We start from the raw sequence: 14,488 nt of genomic DNA, 5'->3' as shown, positions 1-14,488 counted from the left end.
GGCATCATGAACTCGTTCGTCAACGACATCTTCGAGCGCATCGCGGGCGAGGCGTCGCGCCTGGCGCATTACAACAAGCGCTCGACCATCACGTCGCGCGAGATCCAGACGGCCGTGCGCCTGCTGCTGCCCGGCGAGCTGGCCAAGCACGCCGTGTCCGAGGGCACCAAGGCCGTCACCAAGTACACCAGCGCCAAGTGAGCCCGCCGGCTGCGGAGCAATCGGTAAGGCTCGACCCACACCCCAAAGGCTCTTTTCAGAGCCGCTCAATCTTCTAAAGGGAACTGGCACTTATCTACACTGGGTCTTTGTTTTCTGTAAAGGAAACGTATCTGAATCCGTGTTTTCATCTCGCTAGAAATTAATTCTAGCGTATGACAAATTGAAATAACGGAGGAGACATTTCTGTGGGTTTCGGTCAGGAAGGCTCGCGTTCGTGATTAGACAAACCTAGGGAAAGGAAGCACCCTTTGTCTTCAGAACAAGACCTGGTCGCCTTTGAACACGTCAGCCTGGCAGGAGGTACCATTGTCACAAAGCTTGGAGCGCTCTGTCCTTAGTTCTCAGGTGCGCCCTCGGCACTCTCTGAGAAGCCTACACATACACACCCTTTTATTCATTGATGTTTCTTTTGGGAATGGGGTCGGCTCTGCTCGCTTGAGTTAGGACTCGCCATCCGCCAAGTTAGAAAGGCCGTGGAAGGAAATGGAAGATCCCGCTCCGCGGTGGCCACGTCGGCCCGGGCAGCCAACCGGGGCGCAGCGCGCGCGAAGTTTGAACGTAACCGCCCTCCGCCCTCTGTGAGTCCTCACTGCGGTGAGGCTGGGTGGCTGGGCGGGAGGAACTGCCGTTTGACTCACTCACTCGTTTCTCTGGTCGAAATTCCTCTAGGGGAGGGACTGGGTTCTGTTCCCTGCCTTTCCTGTCGGAGAATCCATTCCAGGTTTTCTTTTACTCTGTGTGCCTTGCATTTTGTGTTTCTAAGGGAAGGCGTTCGATGGGAAAAGTCACAGAAGCCCAGTTAACTTCGCCCCGGATTCAGGGAGTCCAAATGGTTCTCTCTGCTTTAAGCCCTTAGGAAAGGCGCATTTTAAAGCATTTTGATCTTTGCGGGGAACTGGGGTGGAAACACATTTGAGTTGTGTTTGCTGAACTTTGGTAATAATATAATACCCTTTGTCCAATGTCGGTGCTACGGTGACTGAGTTCCACCTACAGGTGTTGGCGTGAGAATATTCACACCGTGAAGAGGAGGCACAAGAGTGGAGCAGTGAGCTCTATTCTTAATAGTAAAATTCTAGATGGAACCACATATAAATGGCCATAAAGACTAACAAATATATCGAGGTACATTAACCCACTAGGAGTCCACATAGCAGGAAAAAGATTAAAATACACAGTAGTGCTTCGTTGAATTTCAGAAACCTGAGTCTCAGAAGGTTCCTATATGATACCACTATAAAACTCAAAAATAAATGAATATTTAAACATATATAGAAGCACATGTAAGTGTAGGATTCCGAAAACTTGAAGAGCTTCATGAATGAGTTTTTAAAGGTCTGAAGTGCGCAGCTCAGTGACTGAGGTAGATAAGTAATTACCAACATTCCAGATTTAGTGCAAGAAGTCTCATCGTGCTTCACACGTTAGATGTATGTTACACACACTCCCTTTCTGTAGCAGATACTGTACTCAAAAATAACTCAGGGCAAGAACCTTGAATAAAAACCAAGGTCCAAACATCACCTCGGGTGTCCTAGAGGAACTCATATAAATGAAAATTCCATACAGTACAGTGCTTCTGTTGCTAGAATTACTGACAGGCCTTTAAAGAGGCCCATGAATTCAGAAAACTCAAGATGTGGGCTACAGTTATGTCAGAATCCAGCTCTTATAAACTTTCTGTCTACTCAGCTTCTCAAAATCTTTGGGACAACTCCCTGACCGGGCTGTGTACGGTGTGTGTGCATGTGTGTGTGTGTGTGTGTGTGTGTGTGTGTGTGTATTTTGTTTATGTCTTATATTCACATGTATGTATGTGTGTATATTCCTTCCTCCGTTCTGTTAGAAAAGAAATACTTTTTAAATTTACGTATCATTTCTCCTTCCATCATCCTTCAAGATGGGGGCACCTGGGTGGCTCAGTTGGTTAAGCGTCTGACTTTGGCTCAGGTCATGATCTCACGGTTCATGGCTTCTAGCCCTATGTTGGGTTTTGGATTCTGTGTCTCCCTCTCTCTCTCTGCCCATCCCCCATTCATGCTCTGCCTGTCTGTCTCTCTCAAAAATAAGTAAACATGAAAAAATGAAAAAGAAATAGTTGATGACAGTAAATTTGCCATATAATTGGCTATTTTAAACACTACTTTTCAGACCATATATGCCTTTGATCCTGTCTATTAATCCACCAATGCAGATAATTGGCAGTAAATTCTGATATTTTCTGTTTTACAGAATGAGGGAATCAGCGGATAAAATCCAGGGTAGGGGATGTGGAGAGGATTTAGAGGGATTAAGTTAGCTAGCCACATATATCCTGGGCCCGGAGAATGTGTGTGTGGAGGTGGGTGTAGACGACGTAGGCACAGATACAGGTGAAGGTGTAGACAGATATCACTTGCAGTTATCAGCAGGAAAGATGTTTGAAGAATGGGGGGCGGGGGGCTGACATCTGTGCAGAATGGACGGGAGCATGTGGAAGGAATTCGCCCCTGTATACAGGTGCCACACAGCGGGTCCATTGCATGCCAGCATTTAGAAACTTAAAGTTCCTGAAAGGAGAGAAACAGAAAGAACCCCGTGCTAGATTTTGTGGGTTATTTGCACTTTGGTGATCCAGGCATGTAACCCTTTGTTGTTCAAAGTATCTTGATTACTCGAAGGCATTGCTGGTCAGTCTTGGGAAACTGACTTGAGCCCGTCCCAGCCCGAGCACCACTCCACTGCCTCCTACCAGACCAGCGGATTCCTTCAGTAACGCACATGATGGGCCCCAAATAACAGTGTTTTCCTTTTTTCCCTAAAGAACAATTTTTAGAACACTAAGGAACACATTGGAACATAAAAACAGGTGAGACAATCTTATCCTAATGGAGAGGCTTTTTCCCCTTACATGACCTGAAAATGGCCTTTGTCCAGCCTAGAGAAATTCATATTTTCTTCATTGAAAACCTTCTTCCAGGCTGAAAAAAATGTACTGACCAAAGTCTAACCCCTTTTTGGACATTTTTAAAAATTAAAAAAAAATTTTTTTACGCCTTTCTAGATTTCATGCAGTTTCCCAGCCTTCAGTTAGGACATTGTATCAGGCACGCGACATTAATTTGGGCACAACGTACCTGAGGTACATGCTACGTTCCTGGATGCAGAAAACACCTGCAGCTCGTCACCCACCATGGTCCAGACCACCTCCGCTGTGTGTTATTTCTGCAGATGAGTAGTCTATCTATCTGTTTCCTAACACCTTTTAAGGGTTATTTTTTTTTTAAGTTTACTTATTTATTTTGAGAGAAAAAGAGCATGCAAGCGGGGAAGGGGCAGAGAGCGAGAATCCCAAGCAGACTTCACAGTGACATCTCAGAGCCCAACTCGAGGCTGGAATAGTGCGATCATGACCTGAGCCGAAACCAAGTCAGATGCTCAACCAACTGAGCCCCAGGAGCCCCGACCACTTCCTAACTGCTTTTAACTTCGATTTAGCTTCTGTTTCAGAGGCTCACCTTTTCTTTTTCTATTATTAAAAAAATCTTTTTTAATGTTTTATTTATTTTTGAGAGAGAGCGAGTGTGGCAGAGAGAGAGGGAGACACAGAATCTGAAGACAGCCTCCAGGCTCCGAGCTAGCTGTCAGCACAGAGCCCAAAGCAGGGCTCGAACCCACAAACTGTGAGATCATGACCTGAGCCAAGGCCTGATGCTCAACTGACTGAGCCACCCAGGCGCCCCAAGTCTTGCCTTTTCTGATGTTGTCACCTAGTCAGTCTTTTGGGAGGTAAAGCAGACATGTGGCATTAAAAAACAAAACAAATTAACAAAACGCACAAGGAAATTATTTTCCAGAGTTGAATAAGGATAAGAACTTTCTCTCAACTCCCACAGAGTTGAACATACATGTAAGTATTCTTGGAGTCATGACTAGGACTGCTTCAGCCTAACACGAGTGGATCGAGGGCCTGACAAGTGCAAAGCCCAGCGCTGGGAAGGGCGTGGGCTGGACTACGGGATGAGGACCGCACCCCTGCAGGTGTGCAAGAATTCCCCTGACAGAAGGAAGAAGAACACAAGTTCTTCAGCCAAAGGGAGAAATTATGAAAAGCTATAAGGGAACACTGGACTCCCAAAGATATTCATTTGGGGAGAACCCTATATATATATAAAAGTTACTTTTTTTTGAGAAAGTCTGGGCAAGGCAGAAAGAGAGGGGGACAGGGGGCCTGGGTGGCTTCGTTGGTTAAACGCCTGACTCTTGATTTCAGCTCAGGTCATGATCTCATGAGTTTGAGCCCCACATCGGGCTCTGTGCTGACATGGCGGAGCCTGCTTGGGATTCTGTCTCCCTCTCTCTCTGCCCCTATCCTGCTCATGCTGTCTCTCTCCAAATAAATAAGTAAATATTAAACAAACTTGAAAGAAAGAGAGGGGGACAGAAGATGTGAAGCAGGCTCGGTGCTGAGAGCAGAGACCCCATACAGGGCTTGAACTCACAAACCATGAGATCATGACTTGAGCCAAAGTCAGACACTTACTGGACTGAGCCACCAGGCGTCCCTGGGGAGAACCTCTGAATGTCAAGACACAAGTGCAGAGGCGGCAGGCCAGGGCTGCTGCGGCCAGCGGAAGGAGCAGAGGGCTCGTGACCCGTACCTCTGGACATGCTGTGAGGCCTGTGCTTGCGTAGCTTAATGACCAGGATAACATTTCTTGGAGTTAATTTATGAAAAGCACTGACTCTCATACGTGTCATTCCACAGGCTCCCCTTTTATATCTAATATTTTTAGTGGCACCTTTTTTCCAGCCTAAAAGTTTCATTCTTAGGTAATAATACTTAAATGCATGCATAATTTCTAAAGGCCATGAAACACTATAACTATTATATAAAATGAACTGAGACAGTTATTTCAACAATAAAGGAGGTGATTTCAACATAAATGGTTGTGTCCTATACAGAAACACGTAGGGAAATATGTTCCAGTGACAAGTAAAACCAAAGGGACAGATGTGCATGTACATTAATACATTTCGCATAAGGAACCGGCTCGTGTGACAAGGCCCGAGGTCCGCAGGCTGAGTCCGGACCTGGGTGGCCCAGGGAGCCCATGCTGTTCCGGCTTGCAGACTGGCCGCTTTGACACCAGGCAGGGCCCGTGTTTCAGTCGGAGCCCAAAGACAGGAAGAAGCCAATATTCCAGCTCAAAGCAGCCAGACATGAGTAATTCTGTTTTTTACATTTATTTATTTTTGAGAGAGAGAGACAGAGTGAACAGGGCAGGGGCAGAGAGAAAAAGAGACACAGAATCCAAAGACAGGCTTCAGGCTCTGAGCTGTCGGCACAGAGCCTGACACAGGGCTAAAACTCACGAACTGTGAGATCATGACCTGAGCCGAAGTCAGATGCTCAATCGACTGAGCCACCCTGGTGCCCCATGAAATTCTCCTTTTTTTTCTTATTCAACAAGGGACAGCCCTTTCATTCTATTCCTGATTTCAACTGATTGAATGAGGCCCACCCATGGTAGGGAGAACAATCTGTTTTACAAATTAAGTCTACCAATTTATTTTTAGTTTTTCTAGTGTTTTAGTATTCAATTTTGAGAGAGAGAGAGAGAGACAGACAGCATGAGTGGGGGAAGAGCAGAGAGAGAGGAAGAGAATCTGAAGCAGCTCCAGGCTCTGAGCTGTCAGCACAGAGCCCGATGTGGGGCTCGAACTCAGGGACTCTGAGATCATGACTTGAGCCAAAGTCAGACACTGAGCCACCCATGCACCCCTTAAGTCTAGCAGCTTAAATGTCACTGTCATCCAAAGCCCCTCTCACAGAAACACCCAGAATAAAGTCTGACTGAGTATCCGGGTAACACACAGCCCAGTCAAGTTGACACACACATGGTCCTCACAGAACCTGTGTGTAGAATCATCCCAGAGCCACAAAGACCTTGTACAAAGGTTGACTCGGGTGTTTAAACACCGAAAAGAGACTTAGTCTCAGTGATGTGACTTTTTTTTTTGAAAACACCAATAATTCTGGGGGAACATGTGCATGTGAAAGAAACAAAACACAATCTTGATTTCTTGGCAATTTCAGTGCCCCCCGCGTTACACACCGACACACCTGGGCAAAGACCTGAGCTTCCGGGTCTAGGTTTGATTCACAGTCCTGCCCCTTCAGGTGGCCCTGCAGACACTTGGAAGTCACATGTACCCTGACTCAGCTCTTCATGTGATGTCCAGCAGCCCCACCGCTCCTAACATCAGGGGTGCACCTCCCCCATCCCTGGGACAGCTGAAAGCCAGACTGCCTCTTCCCGCAGCTCCGTGGGCCGCCCCTGCTCTCCAAGGATGCGGACACTAGTGACTTCCATCGCAGAGGCTAGGAATGGAGATGTTGCAGGTGACAGTAGCGGGGGGGGGGGGGGGGGGGGGGGCGGGGGGGGGGGGGGGGGGGGGGGGGGGGGGGGGGGGGGGGGGGGGGGGGGGGGGGGGGGGGGGGGCTTCCCGGAATGCTGGGTGCCCTCATACACAGTGCTGTGCTGCTACATTCACTGCAGACGACGTGGAGAGGCCTCTGCCCTGGGGAAGCCAGACGGTCCACGCGTGGGGCCGAGCGGTGCCCAGCTCAGCTGCGGACAGGTGAGGCAGCAGGAGACGAGGCGATAGCTGTCAGAGCAAAGGGTCGTTAGCCCGGCGGCCCCGGGGCTCCGTGCAGGCCGGCCTCATGTCCGTGGGGGGCAGGCCCGGCCCCGTGTCCGTGGGGGGCAAGCCGGCCCCGTGTCCGTGGGGGGCAGGCGCGCCAGCTCCGAGCGGCGGGAGCAGCACGGACACTGACCTGTGGCTTCAGCCCGAAGAGAAACAGCGAGCGGGACATTGAATACCCGCGAGGGTCCACCTGTGTGGGGCCCCCTGCGATGCCTGAGCTCCTCTATGTACCTTGACCTGCAGGACACACAGGACTCCGCTCTCCTCGAGGTGTGACGCAGCGGCACGGTGACCCGGAGGGCCTGGTCCCCCCACCGCACCCCTGCGCTGGCCTTTGCAGCAGCACCTCATCGCGGATGCCTCGGAAGCCCCCCTCCCTGGCCACCAGCTGCATGGCGGGTCGCCAGCCCTCTCTGCAGTCTGTCGGGACGCTGGAGGCCCCCGTCGTCGGAACTGTCACAGCCACAGAGTGAGAACACGCTCTGATGACGAGGCGCGGGCAGCTGCTCTGCGGGGACAGCGGCCTCCCAACCTCGGAGCCGACTTTGTGTTTTCTCGTCCTCTTCACTGACCTGGTGGACAAGCGTCGGAAGAAAGGAATGCGAATCAATGTGTGCGTCTTGGGGCGCACAGGGTTCACCTTTGGAGGAAGGGAGTCCATTGTGTTGAGTGCGTCCTTGATCAAAAAAAAGCCACCGGGCACTCAGTCAGCTGAGCATCTGACTCGACTTCCGGCTTCTCGCTCTGCACACTTCCGCCAGAGTGAGACTCTCTTAAATGTCACTTGCCTCGTTAATAACCCTTTTCAGAACAATGCTTCTCTTTCCACACAAATGAATCCACCCTAGTTGCCCTTGGGACCGCGTGGCTTGAGCCCTGGATGCTGATGTTTGAAGAATTTGCCTGTTCTGTTCGGTCTCCCGAGAGAATCGGATCTATCATGTATAAACGCCCTCGGTGGTCTTACACCATGGGCTTTGTCCTTTAGGACAGTGACCGTGTTTTTGTTTTTAGGTTTATTTACTTATTTTGAGAGAGAGCATGGGAGCAGGGGAGAGGCAGAGAGGGAGAGAGAGAATCCCAAGCAGGAGCTTTTAAAATATCTGAGGGGAGCCTGAGTGGTTCAGTTGGTTATTTATTTCAAAATAAATAGCAATGAAGTAACATTATAGATTACCATCACTATAAAAAACAAAAATTAAGAGAACGCTGGTGGCTCAGTTGCTTGAGCATCCAACTCTTGGTTTCAGTTCAGGTCATGATCTCATGGTTTGCAAGTTCAAGCCCCGAGTTGGACTCTGTGCTGATAACGCAGAGCTTGCTAGGGATTCTCTCTCTACTTTTCTCTCTGCCCCTCCCCCAATCATACTCCTCTCTGCCCCTCCCCCATTCATACTCTCTAAATAAGTAAAAACTTAAAAAAAAAGGCAACGATAACACCACACACCAACTAGAAAGGTCAAAATCTGGAACTACTCAAAACACCAAATGCTGGCGAGGATGCAGAGCGAGATGAACCCTCCTCACTCCTAGTGGGAAGGCAAAATGGAAACATGTCTTCCAACCTTGAAGAGAGTTTGGTCAATTCTTACAATACTCTATGTATTCTTTCCATATAATCTTGCAATCATTTTCTTTGGTGATCTATTATCCAAAGGAATTGAAAACTCTGTCCACACAAAACTTGCACTCAGATGTATATATTAGCTTTATTCAGCACTGTCAAAACTTGGAAGAAACCAAGATGTCCTTTCATAAGTGAATGGATAAATAAACCAGTACATCCAGATGATGCCATCATTCGGAGCTAAAAGGAAATGAGCTATAGAGCCATGAAAAGACATGGAGGAACCTTAAATGCCTGTTACTAAGTGAAAGAAGCCAATACGGCATTCTGGAAAATGCAAAATTACAAAGATAGTAAAGAGATCAGTGGTTCCAGGGGTTGAGGGGAGGTAGAGATGAAACCGTGGGGCACAGAGATTTTTAGGGCAGTAAAAACACTCTCTGTGATGCCATAATTATGGATACACACCATTATGTGCTGAGAGCGAGCCTAATGTAAACTATGGACTTTGAGGGGCGCCTAGGTGGCTCAGTTGGTTGAGTGTCCGATTTCAGCTCGGGTCACCATCTCCCAGTTTGTGGGTTCAGCTCAGAGCCTGGAGCCCGCTTTGGATTCTGTGTCTCTGTCTCTCTCTGCGCCTCCCCCACTTGCTCTCTGTCTCTTTCTTTCTCTCTCAAAAATAAATATAAATGTTAAAAAAATTTTTAAGCAAAAAGTCAAAGATAAAGTAGAGTTGTTTACATATTTCTTATATATTTAGAAAAATAGAGCATTCTGCCAGTCGATCATTTGAGGGAAGATTTTCCATCCGTTCAAAATTGCCTATGAAAACATACAGATAACCTAGTACGCTTACGTTATAGTACGCCAAGAAATAAAGGGCGGGCCGGCCATGAGCAGTCTCTCACAGGTGATGGTCTTGAGATGGGTCAAAGTAGAAACTAGTCTGAATCTTCACCTGAGACCTCACATTCACAGCTGTATAGCTTCAGAAGTCTTTTTGGAAACCATATAATATTTTTGCTAGATGACTTACAATTTCAAATGTCTGAATTTTTACACTAGACGTGTCTTAAAAAGAATAATTGTAATGCACTGTTACAACAAAACATGGAGACAAAATAATTCCCAGAAGATTTCCAGAGATGCTTAGAATGAAGAAAACTATCCACTAATAAATGAAGGGTTTTTGAGTGTGTTTTTCTTAAATGACTTTTGGGGCACCTGGATGGCACATTTGATTAAGTGTCTGACTCTTGATTTTGGCTCAGGTCATGATCTCCTGGTTTGTGAGATGGGGCCCTGTGTAGGGCTCTGTGCTCAGCACACAGCCTGGTGGGACTCTCTCTCTCTCTCTCTCACTCTCTTTCTCTGTTCCTCCCCTACTAGTGTGTATGCGCATGTGCACTCTCTCTCTCAAAATAAAGAAACAGTAAAAAAAATAAAATGACCTTTTTTATCCTGTCTGCTTTAACCGTGAAAATAATACAGAGCATAAAATTGAGACTACAGTCATGGATTTTTCATGCAAATATTCAGGTGTTACACAAAACTGTACAATAATGATAACTTTTGAAGGTCCTTGCACTTGTGTGTGAAAAAAAACAAATATGAAGTACACCCCAATTCATATTAGAAATATGTACATATGGTGTGAATATGGAGTTGCACGTAAATCATGTTATAATCCAAATATACTAGTGTTTTCTACTAGTTGGTTCTTGTGAAAGTATTTTGAGGATATGGAATTATATAAAATTTTTCCTCTCAAATTTGAGGGGTAGCATTGTATAAATGTAACATTGGATTTCTAAAAAATTCTTGGGGGCGCCTGGGTGGCTCAGTCAGTCAAGCATGCAACTTCAGCTCAGGTCATGATCTCACAGTTTGTGGGTCTGAGCCCCGCGCTGGGCTCTGAGCTGTCAGCACAGAGCTGCTGGAGCTGCTTCAGATTCTGTGTCTCCCTCTCTCTCTGCCTCTCCTCTGTTCGCACTCTGTGTCTCTCTCTCTGTCTTTCAAAAACAAATAAACATTAAACAGTTTTTTTAAATAATTCTTGATATTAATTTGATTAAACTATAGCTTTATCTTAATTTACCTCTCCACCCAAACATTTTAAACTCCCATCTTGAAAATAAACTAATAGAACATTAAGGTATTCTCTAAGTGTTAATGTATTTGTATTTGGCCAAATACAATTATTTATATTTATCTCCAAGCAATTGAAACTTAATACTGGATGCAATTAATTATACCATGAGTGTGTGTATACATGTATATGTATATACGTATTTGTTCATATAGGTCATATACACATGTGAAAAATGTATTATTTATACATATGCTAAAATGTATTCTATTTTAGTTTCTTGATACTTTTACTCCAAGGGGATATCCAAACATTCAAAAGCATTGGCTGTCCGGTTGTTGATTATTTCATGATATGGAAGAGCAGTGCAATGGAAAATACAGGTAAGTGCAATCCTGACATTTTAGCTATATATTCTAATATGCTCAAATGCACTATACACATACATATATACATACGCACTCGAAAACAAGATTATACATGTAATATATTTATTAAGATGTAAAAATAAAATGTATATAAATATTTTTCTTTTTAAAGTATTTAATGGAATTAATGGAATAATCACAAACTGGACAGTCCAGGACCACTATTCTTGTAGCACTCTCGTGGGGTAAGAATATTAGAAACATCCTGGTGAGCACCTGGGGTACCGATGATGATGACCGGGAGAACCACTGGGAGCTACCCAAGCAAAAAGAGCCCACTGGGAGCACCCTCATGTTTATTCCGTAGACTATTCATTCTTTCAGAAGCTCAAAGTGCAATAATAAAATTACTAATGTAATATTGATTTTTTTAATGTTTATTTTTGAGAGTGAGAGAGAGCAGAAGCAGGGGAGGGGTAGACACACACACACACACACACACACACACGCACACACACACACAGAATCTGAAGCAGCTCCAGGCTCAAAGCTGTCAGCACCGAGCCCGATGTGGGGCTCGAACCCATGGACTGTGAGATCACAACCTAAGCCGAAGTCGGGTGCTTAACTGACTGAACCACTCAGGCGCCCCATGAGTATTCTTTTAATACATACCTGGATAAGAGTTGATTATGTACCTTCTAAAATTTTTAATTATACTGTTTTTTTAAACTCATTATTTAGATTGAGACCCAGAAATCTGGTAAATTAACCTTGAAAAGGAAATGTCTTAATATTGGCAGACAAAAATGAAGCTCTTAGCTCAGGAAGAAAAGTGAGTTAGATTTTTAAAAAATTATTCCGGGCCAAGATAAAGGACTGTCAGAGGAAAGTTTAATGTGCAGCTGGCCTTTGAAAACAGCATCTGCCACCGAAGTGTTCTTCCAGTTCCTGAGTCCGGCAGGTGCACTGTGGTCACAGAGAGCGAGCCACCTAACAGAAGCCCTAGGATGGAGATTTTGGTCTCTCTTCGTGAACCAAGTCCTTGAAGAGGTATTGATTACAAGTTGTGAGTAAATGGGTCCAAGACATTACTGACTGAACTCAAGGATGCCTGGACTAACAGTAACAGTAAAAAGAGAGGGTAGGCAAGAAAGTATGAAAGAATCATGTTTAAGTAGTGTGAGAAGTTGAGAATTAAAATTAAACAAACAGGGGCACTGGAATCAATTCAGTTGGTGTAGCATGTGACTCAATATCAGGGTCGTGAGTTAAAGCCCCCCACAGGGCAGGGAGCCTAGTTGAAAAAAAAAGAAAAGAAAAGAAAAGAAAATGCTATAGATCAAGGCTCAAAAAGAGAGCGCCCTGCTTTTTTATTCACTGAAATTTCATTTAAGGAGAACAAATTTCATTTTAATGACAGCCGTCATTGGGAATGCAGACTGATTCACAAGCATTCTCAAATTATCTTGTGGATCAGTCCCCAGTGTTACCACTGACCCAATGGTTATTAAATAAACAAATGAAATGTCTTTCTGTCCTAAAGGCAGTGATTTTCAAAATACAATCTGGGGACCCATGGGGGGGTCTCTGAGACCCTTTTAGTGGGTATGTGAGGCTAAATTTATTTGTTTAAGAATCCTGAAAACTTAAGTTTTCCACTCTTATTTTCACTTGACAATCACATTGCAATAGAGTAAATGCAGAAACAAATACCGTGCAGGAAGCTAGCTGTCTTCTTTAAATCCAGAAATTAAAGATATTTATAAAATGTCCGAACAATGCCACTCTTTTTACTAAATTTTGTTATTTGGAAAATACATAGCGATTTTTCATAAAGTCTGTTCACATAAAATGGGAGTTGGCCACGTGAAAATCACAGCGAACCGACTCTGGGTGCCCGAAAAAGAGAGCACCGCAACGTGGGTGAACACGGAGGCTCAGCCTGCGTCTTCGCGGGCTTCACTGGGAAAGATGGGCTGCAGGAGTGAGGCGTGCCTTGGTTTACCAGGAAGACGTGCAGAAAGTAACTCCTAGAAAAATTCAACTGCAAAAGTAGACCCTGAATTAGCAATCCTCATCCTTAACTGGTGGACAGAGACTATTAATTTAGGTTCTCATGTTCCTCTTTCTCCATCTTTATCCCAACACCGTTTGGGTTGTTTTGTGCAAACATAGGTGAATGAGAGGAAGCAGGAAGGTAAGTATTCAGCATTGACCTTAGAGAATACTACAAAGGGAATTGACTTAGTAAAAAGCCTTTAATCAGTTTATGTGATTCAGTGCATTCTCCTAGGAAGGCAGATGGAGGTGGAGGGTGGGCACTGATAGAAAAACAGTGGCACTGGGAAAGGGGCAATAAAAAGAAGTTCAGCTAGTAAGATTTTCATTAGATGCTGAGTTTTTTCTTTTCACTGTAATTTACAGTTTTCTCACTGATTAACTGAACAGGTGATTCTTAGCGTTAGATTTGAATGGTAAGTGAACTAGTCACAATAAAATTATTTTGGGGGGTATCTGATGTTTGTGAGAATAAAACAAAACAAAGCAAAACACCTTAGATCTTATTGGAAACACAAGGCCAACATGTAGTTTTTGCACAGATGAAGAAGCACGGACCAAACCTTCAGATTAAACACTGCACTTGCCTGCCTCTAGATCGGGATTAAATGAGCACTAGCTTTCTTTGGAAAGCGTAGACGGCTAAGCCTTTTGGGTGTTTGACCACTATCTTTGCAGGCACCTTGTAATGTACACCCGGGGGCTCACCGGGCACTTGCGCTTCTTACCATCCTTCTGAGCCTGGGTCAACGCCTCCTTGGAGCCCTCCTTCTGGGCAAGGTGGAGAGTAGCTGCTGAAGGGCTTGAAAATAAGAAAATGAGTACGAGGCTCTACGTGCCTCTATCCACAGTTTCAGAGCCTCGGCTGGCCTTGCTACCGAGGACAGGAACGGCCCCGCCCCCAAGCCGAAAGGCTGGAGAACAAATGAGCGTGTCTAATTGGTGATAAACTCTAGAGGATATCATGACTTGTATCCAATCAAAATAAGTGTTTAAAAAGCCAGGATTCCATTGGCTTAAATTAAACTGGAATTCTGGCCAATGGGGAAGCTTTATTTTGGCGCCGAGTGACAACTATAAGAAGTGAAGCCTTGCCGACTCCTACCCGCCAACTAGTCCTTTGTGGTCCCCTATTGTCATGTCTGGTCGCGGGAAGCAGGGCGGCAAGGCTCGCGCCAAGGCCAAGACGCGCTCGTCGCGGGCCGGGCTGCAGTTTCCCGTGGGCCGCGTGCACCGCCTGCTCCGCAAGGGCAACTACGCCGAGCGGGTGGGCGCCGGCGCGCCCGTGTACTTGGCGGCCGTGCTCGAGTACCTGACGGCCGAGATCCTGGAGCTGGCGGGCAACGCGGCCCGCGACAACAAGAAGACGCGCATCATCCCGCGCCACCTGCAGCTGGCCATCCGCAACGACGAGGAGCTCAACAAGCTGCTGGGCCGCGTCACCATCGCGCAGGGCGGCGTGCTGCCCAACATCCAGGCCGTGCTGCTGCC

The 14,488-nt window shown here is 46.0% G+C and overlaps 2 protein-coding genes across 3 annotated transcripts in view; both read left to right on the top strand.

The window, feature by feature from the left end:
- The first annotated feature begins 6 nt into the window (after positions 1-6).
- On the top strand, positions 7-954 carry LOC115296194 (histone H2B-like). Its single transcript, XM_029944684.1, has one exon. The coding sequence runs from the start codon at positions 7-9 to the stop codon at positions 199-201; it is 195 nt and encodes a 64-aa protein (XP_029800544.1). The 3' UTR covers positions 202-954.
- A 13,181-nt stretch (positions 955-14,135) lies between these two features.
- Positions 14,136-14,488, top strand: part of LOC115296180 (histone H2A type 1-E) — a 670-nt gene continuing 317 nt past the window's right edge. The window contains exon 1 of one of the 2 annotated variants that reach the window (XM_029944670.1): positions 14,136-14,328. In XM_029944670.1, coding sequence (XP_029800530.1) covers positions 14,136-14,328 — 193 coding nt within the window. Of the gene's footprint in view, positions 14,475-14,488 lie in introns of both variants that reach the window. The other variant, XM_029944669.1, reaches the window with a different exon arrangement.

The sequence above is a fragment of the Suricata suricatta genome, chromosome 7, assembly GCF_006229205.1.
Source record: "Suricata suricatta isolate VVHF042 chromosome 7, meerkat_22Aug2017_6uvM2_HiC, whole genome shotgun sequence".
Classification (NCBI taxonomy): domain Eukaryota; kingdom Metazoa; phylum Chordata; class Mammalia; order Carnivora; family Herpestidae; genus Suricata; species Suricata suricatta.
Note: the sequence above shows the minus strand (reverse complement) of the source record. Positions and strands in the feature narration are given on the sequence as shown.

Bases quoted from the DNA above. Each gene is read 5' to 3' on its own strand.
- LOC115296194 (XM_029944684.1), top strand. From the start codon at position 7: ATGAACTCGTTCGTCAACGACATCTTCGAGCGCATCGCGGGCGAGGCG.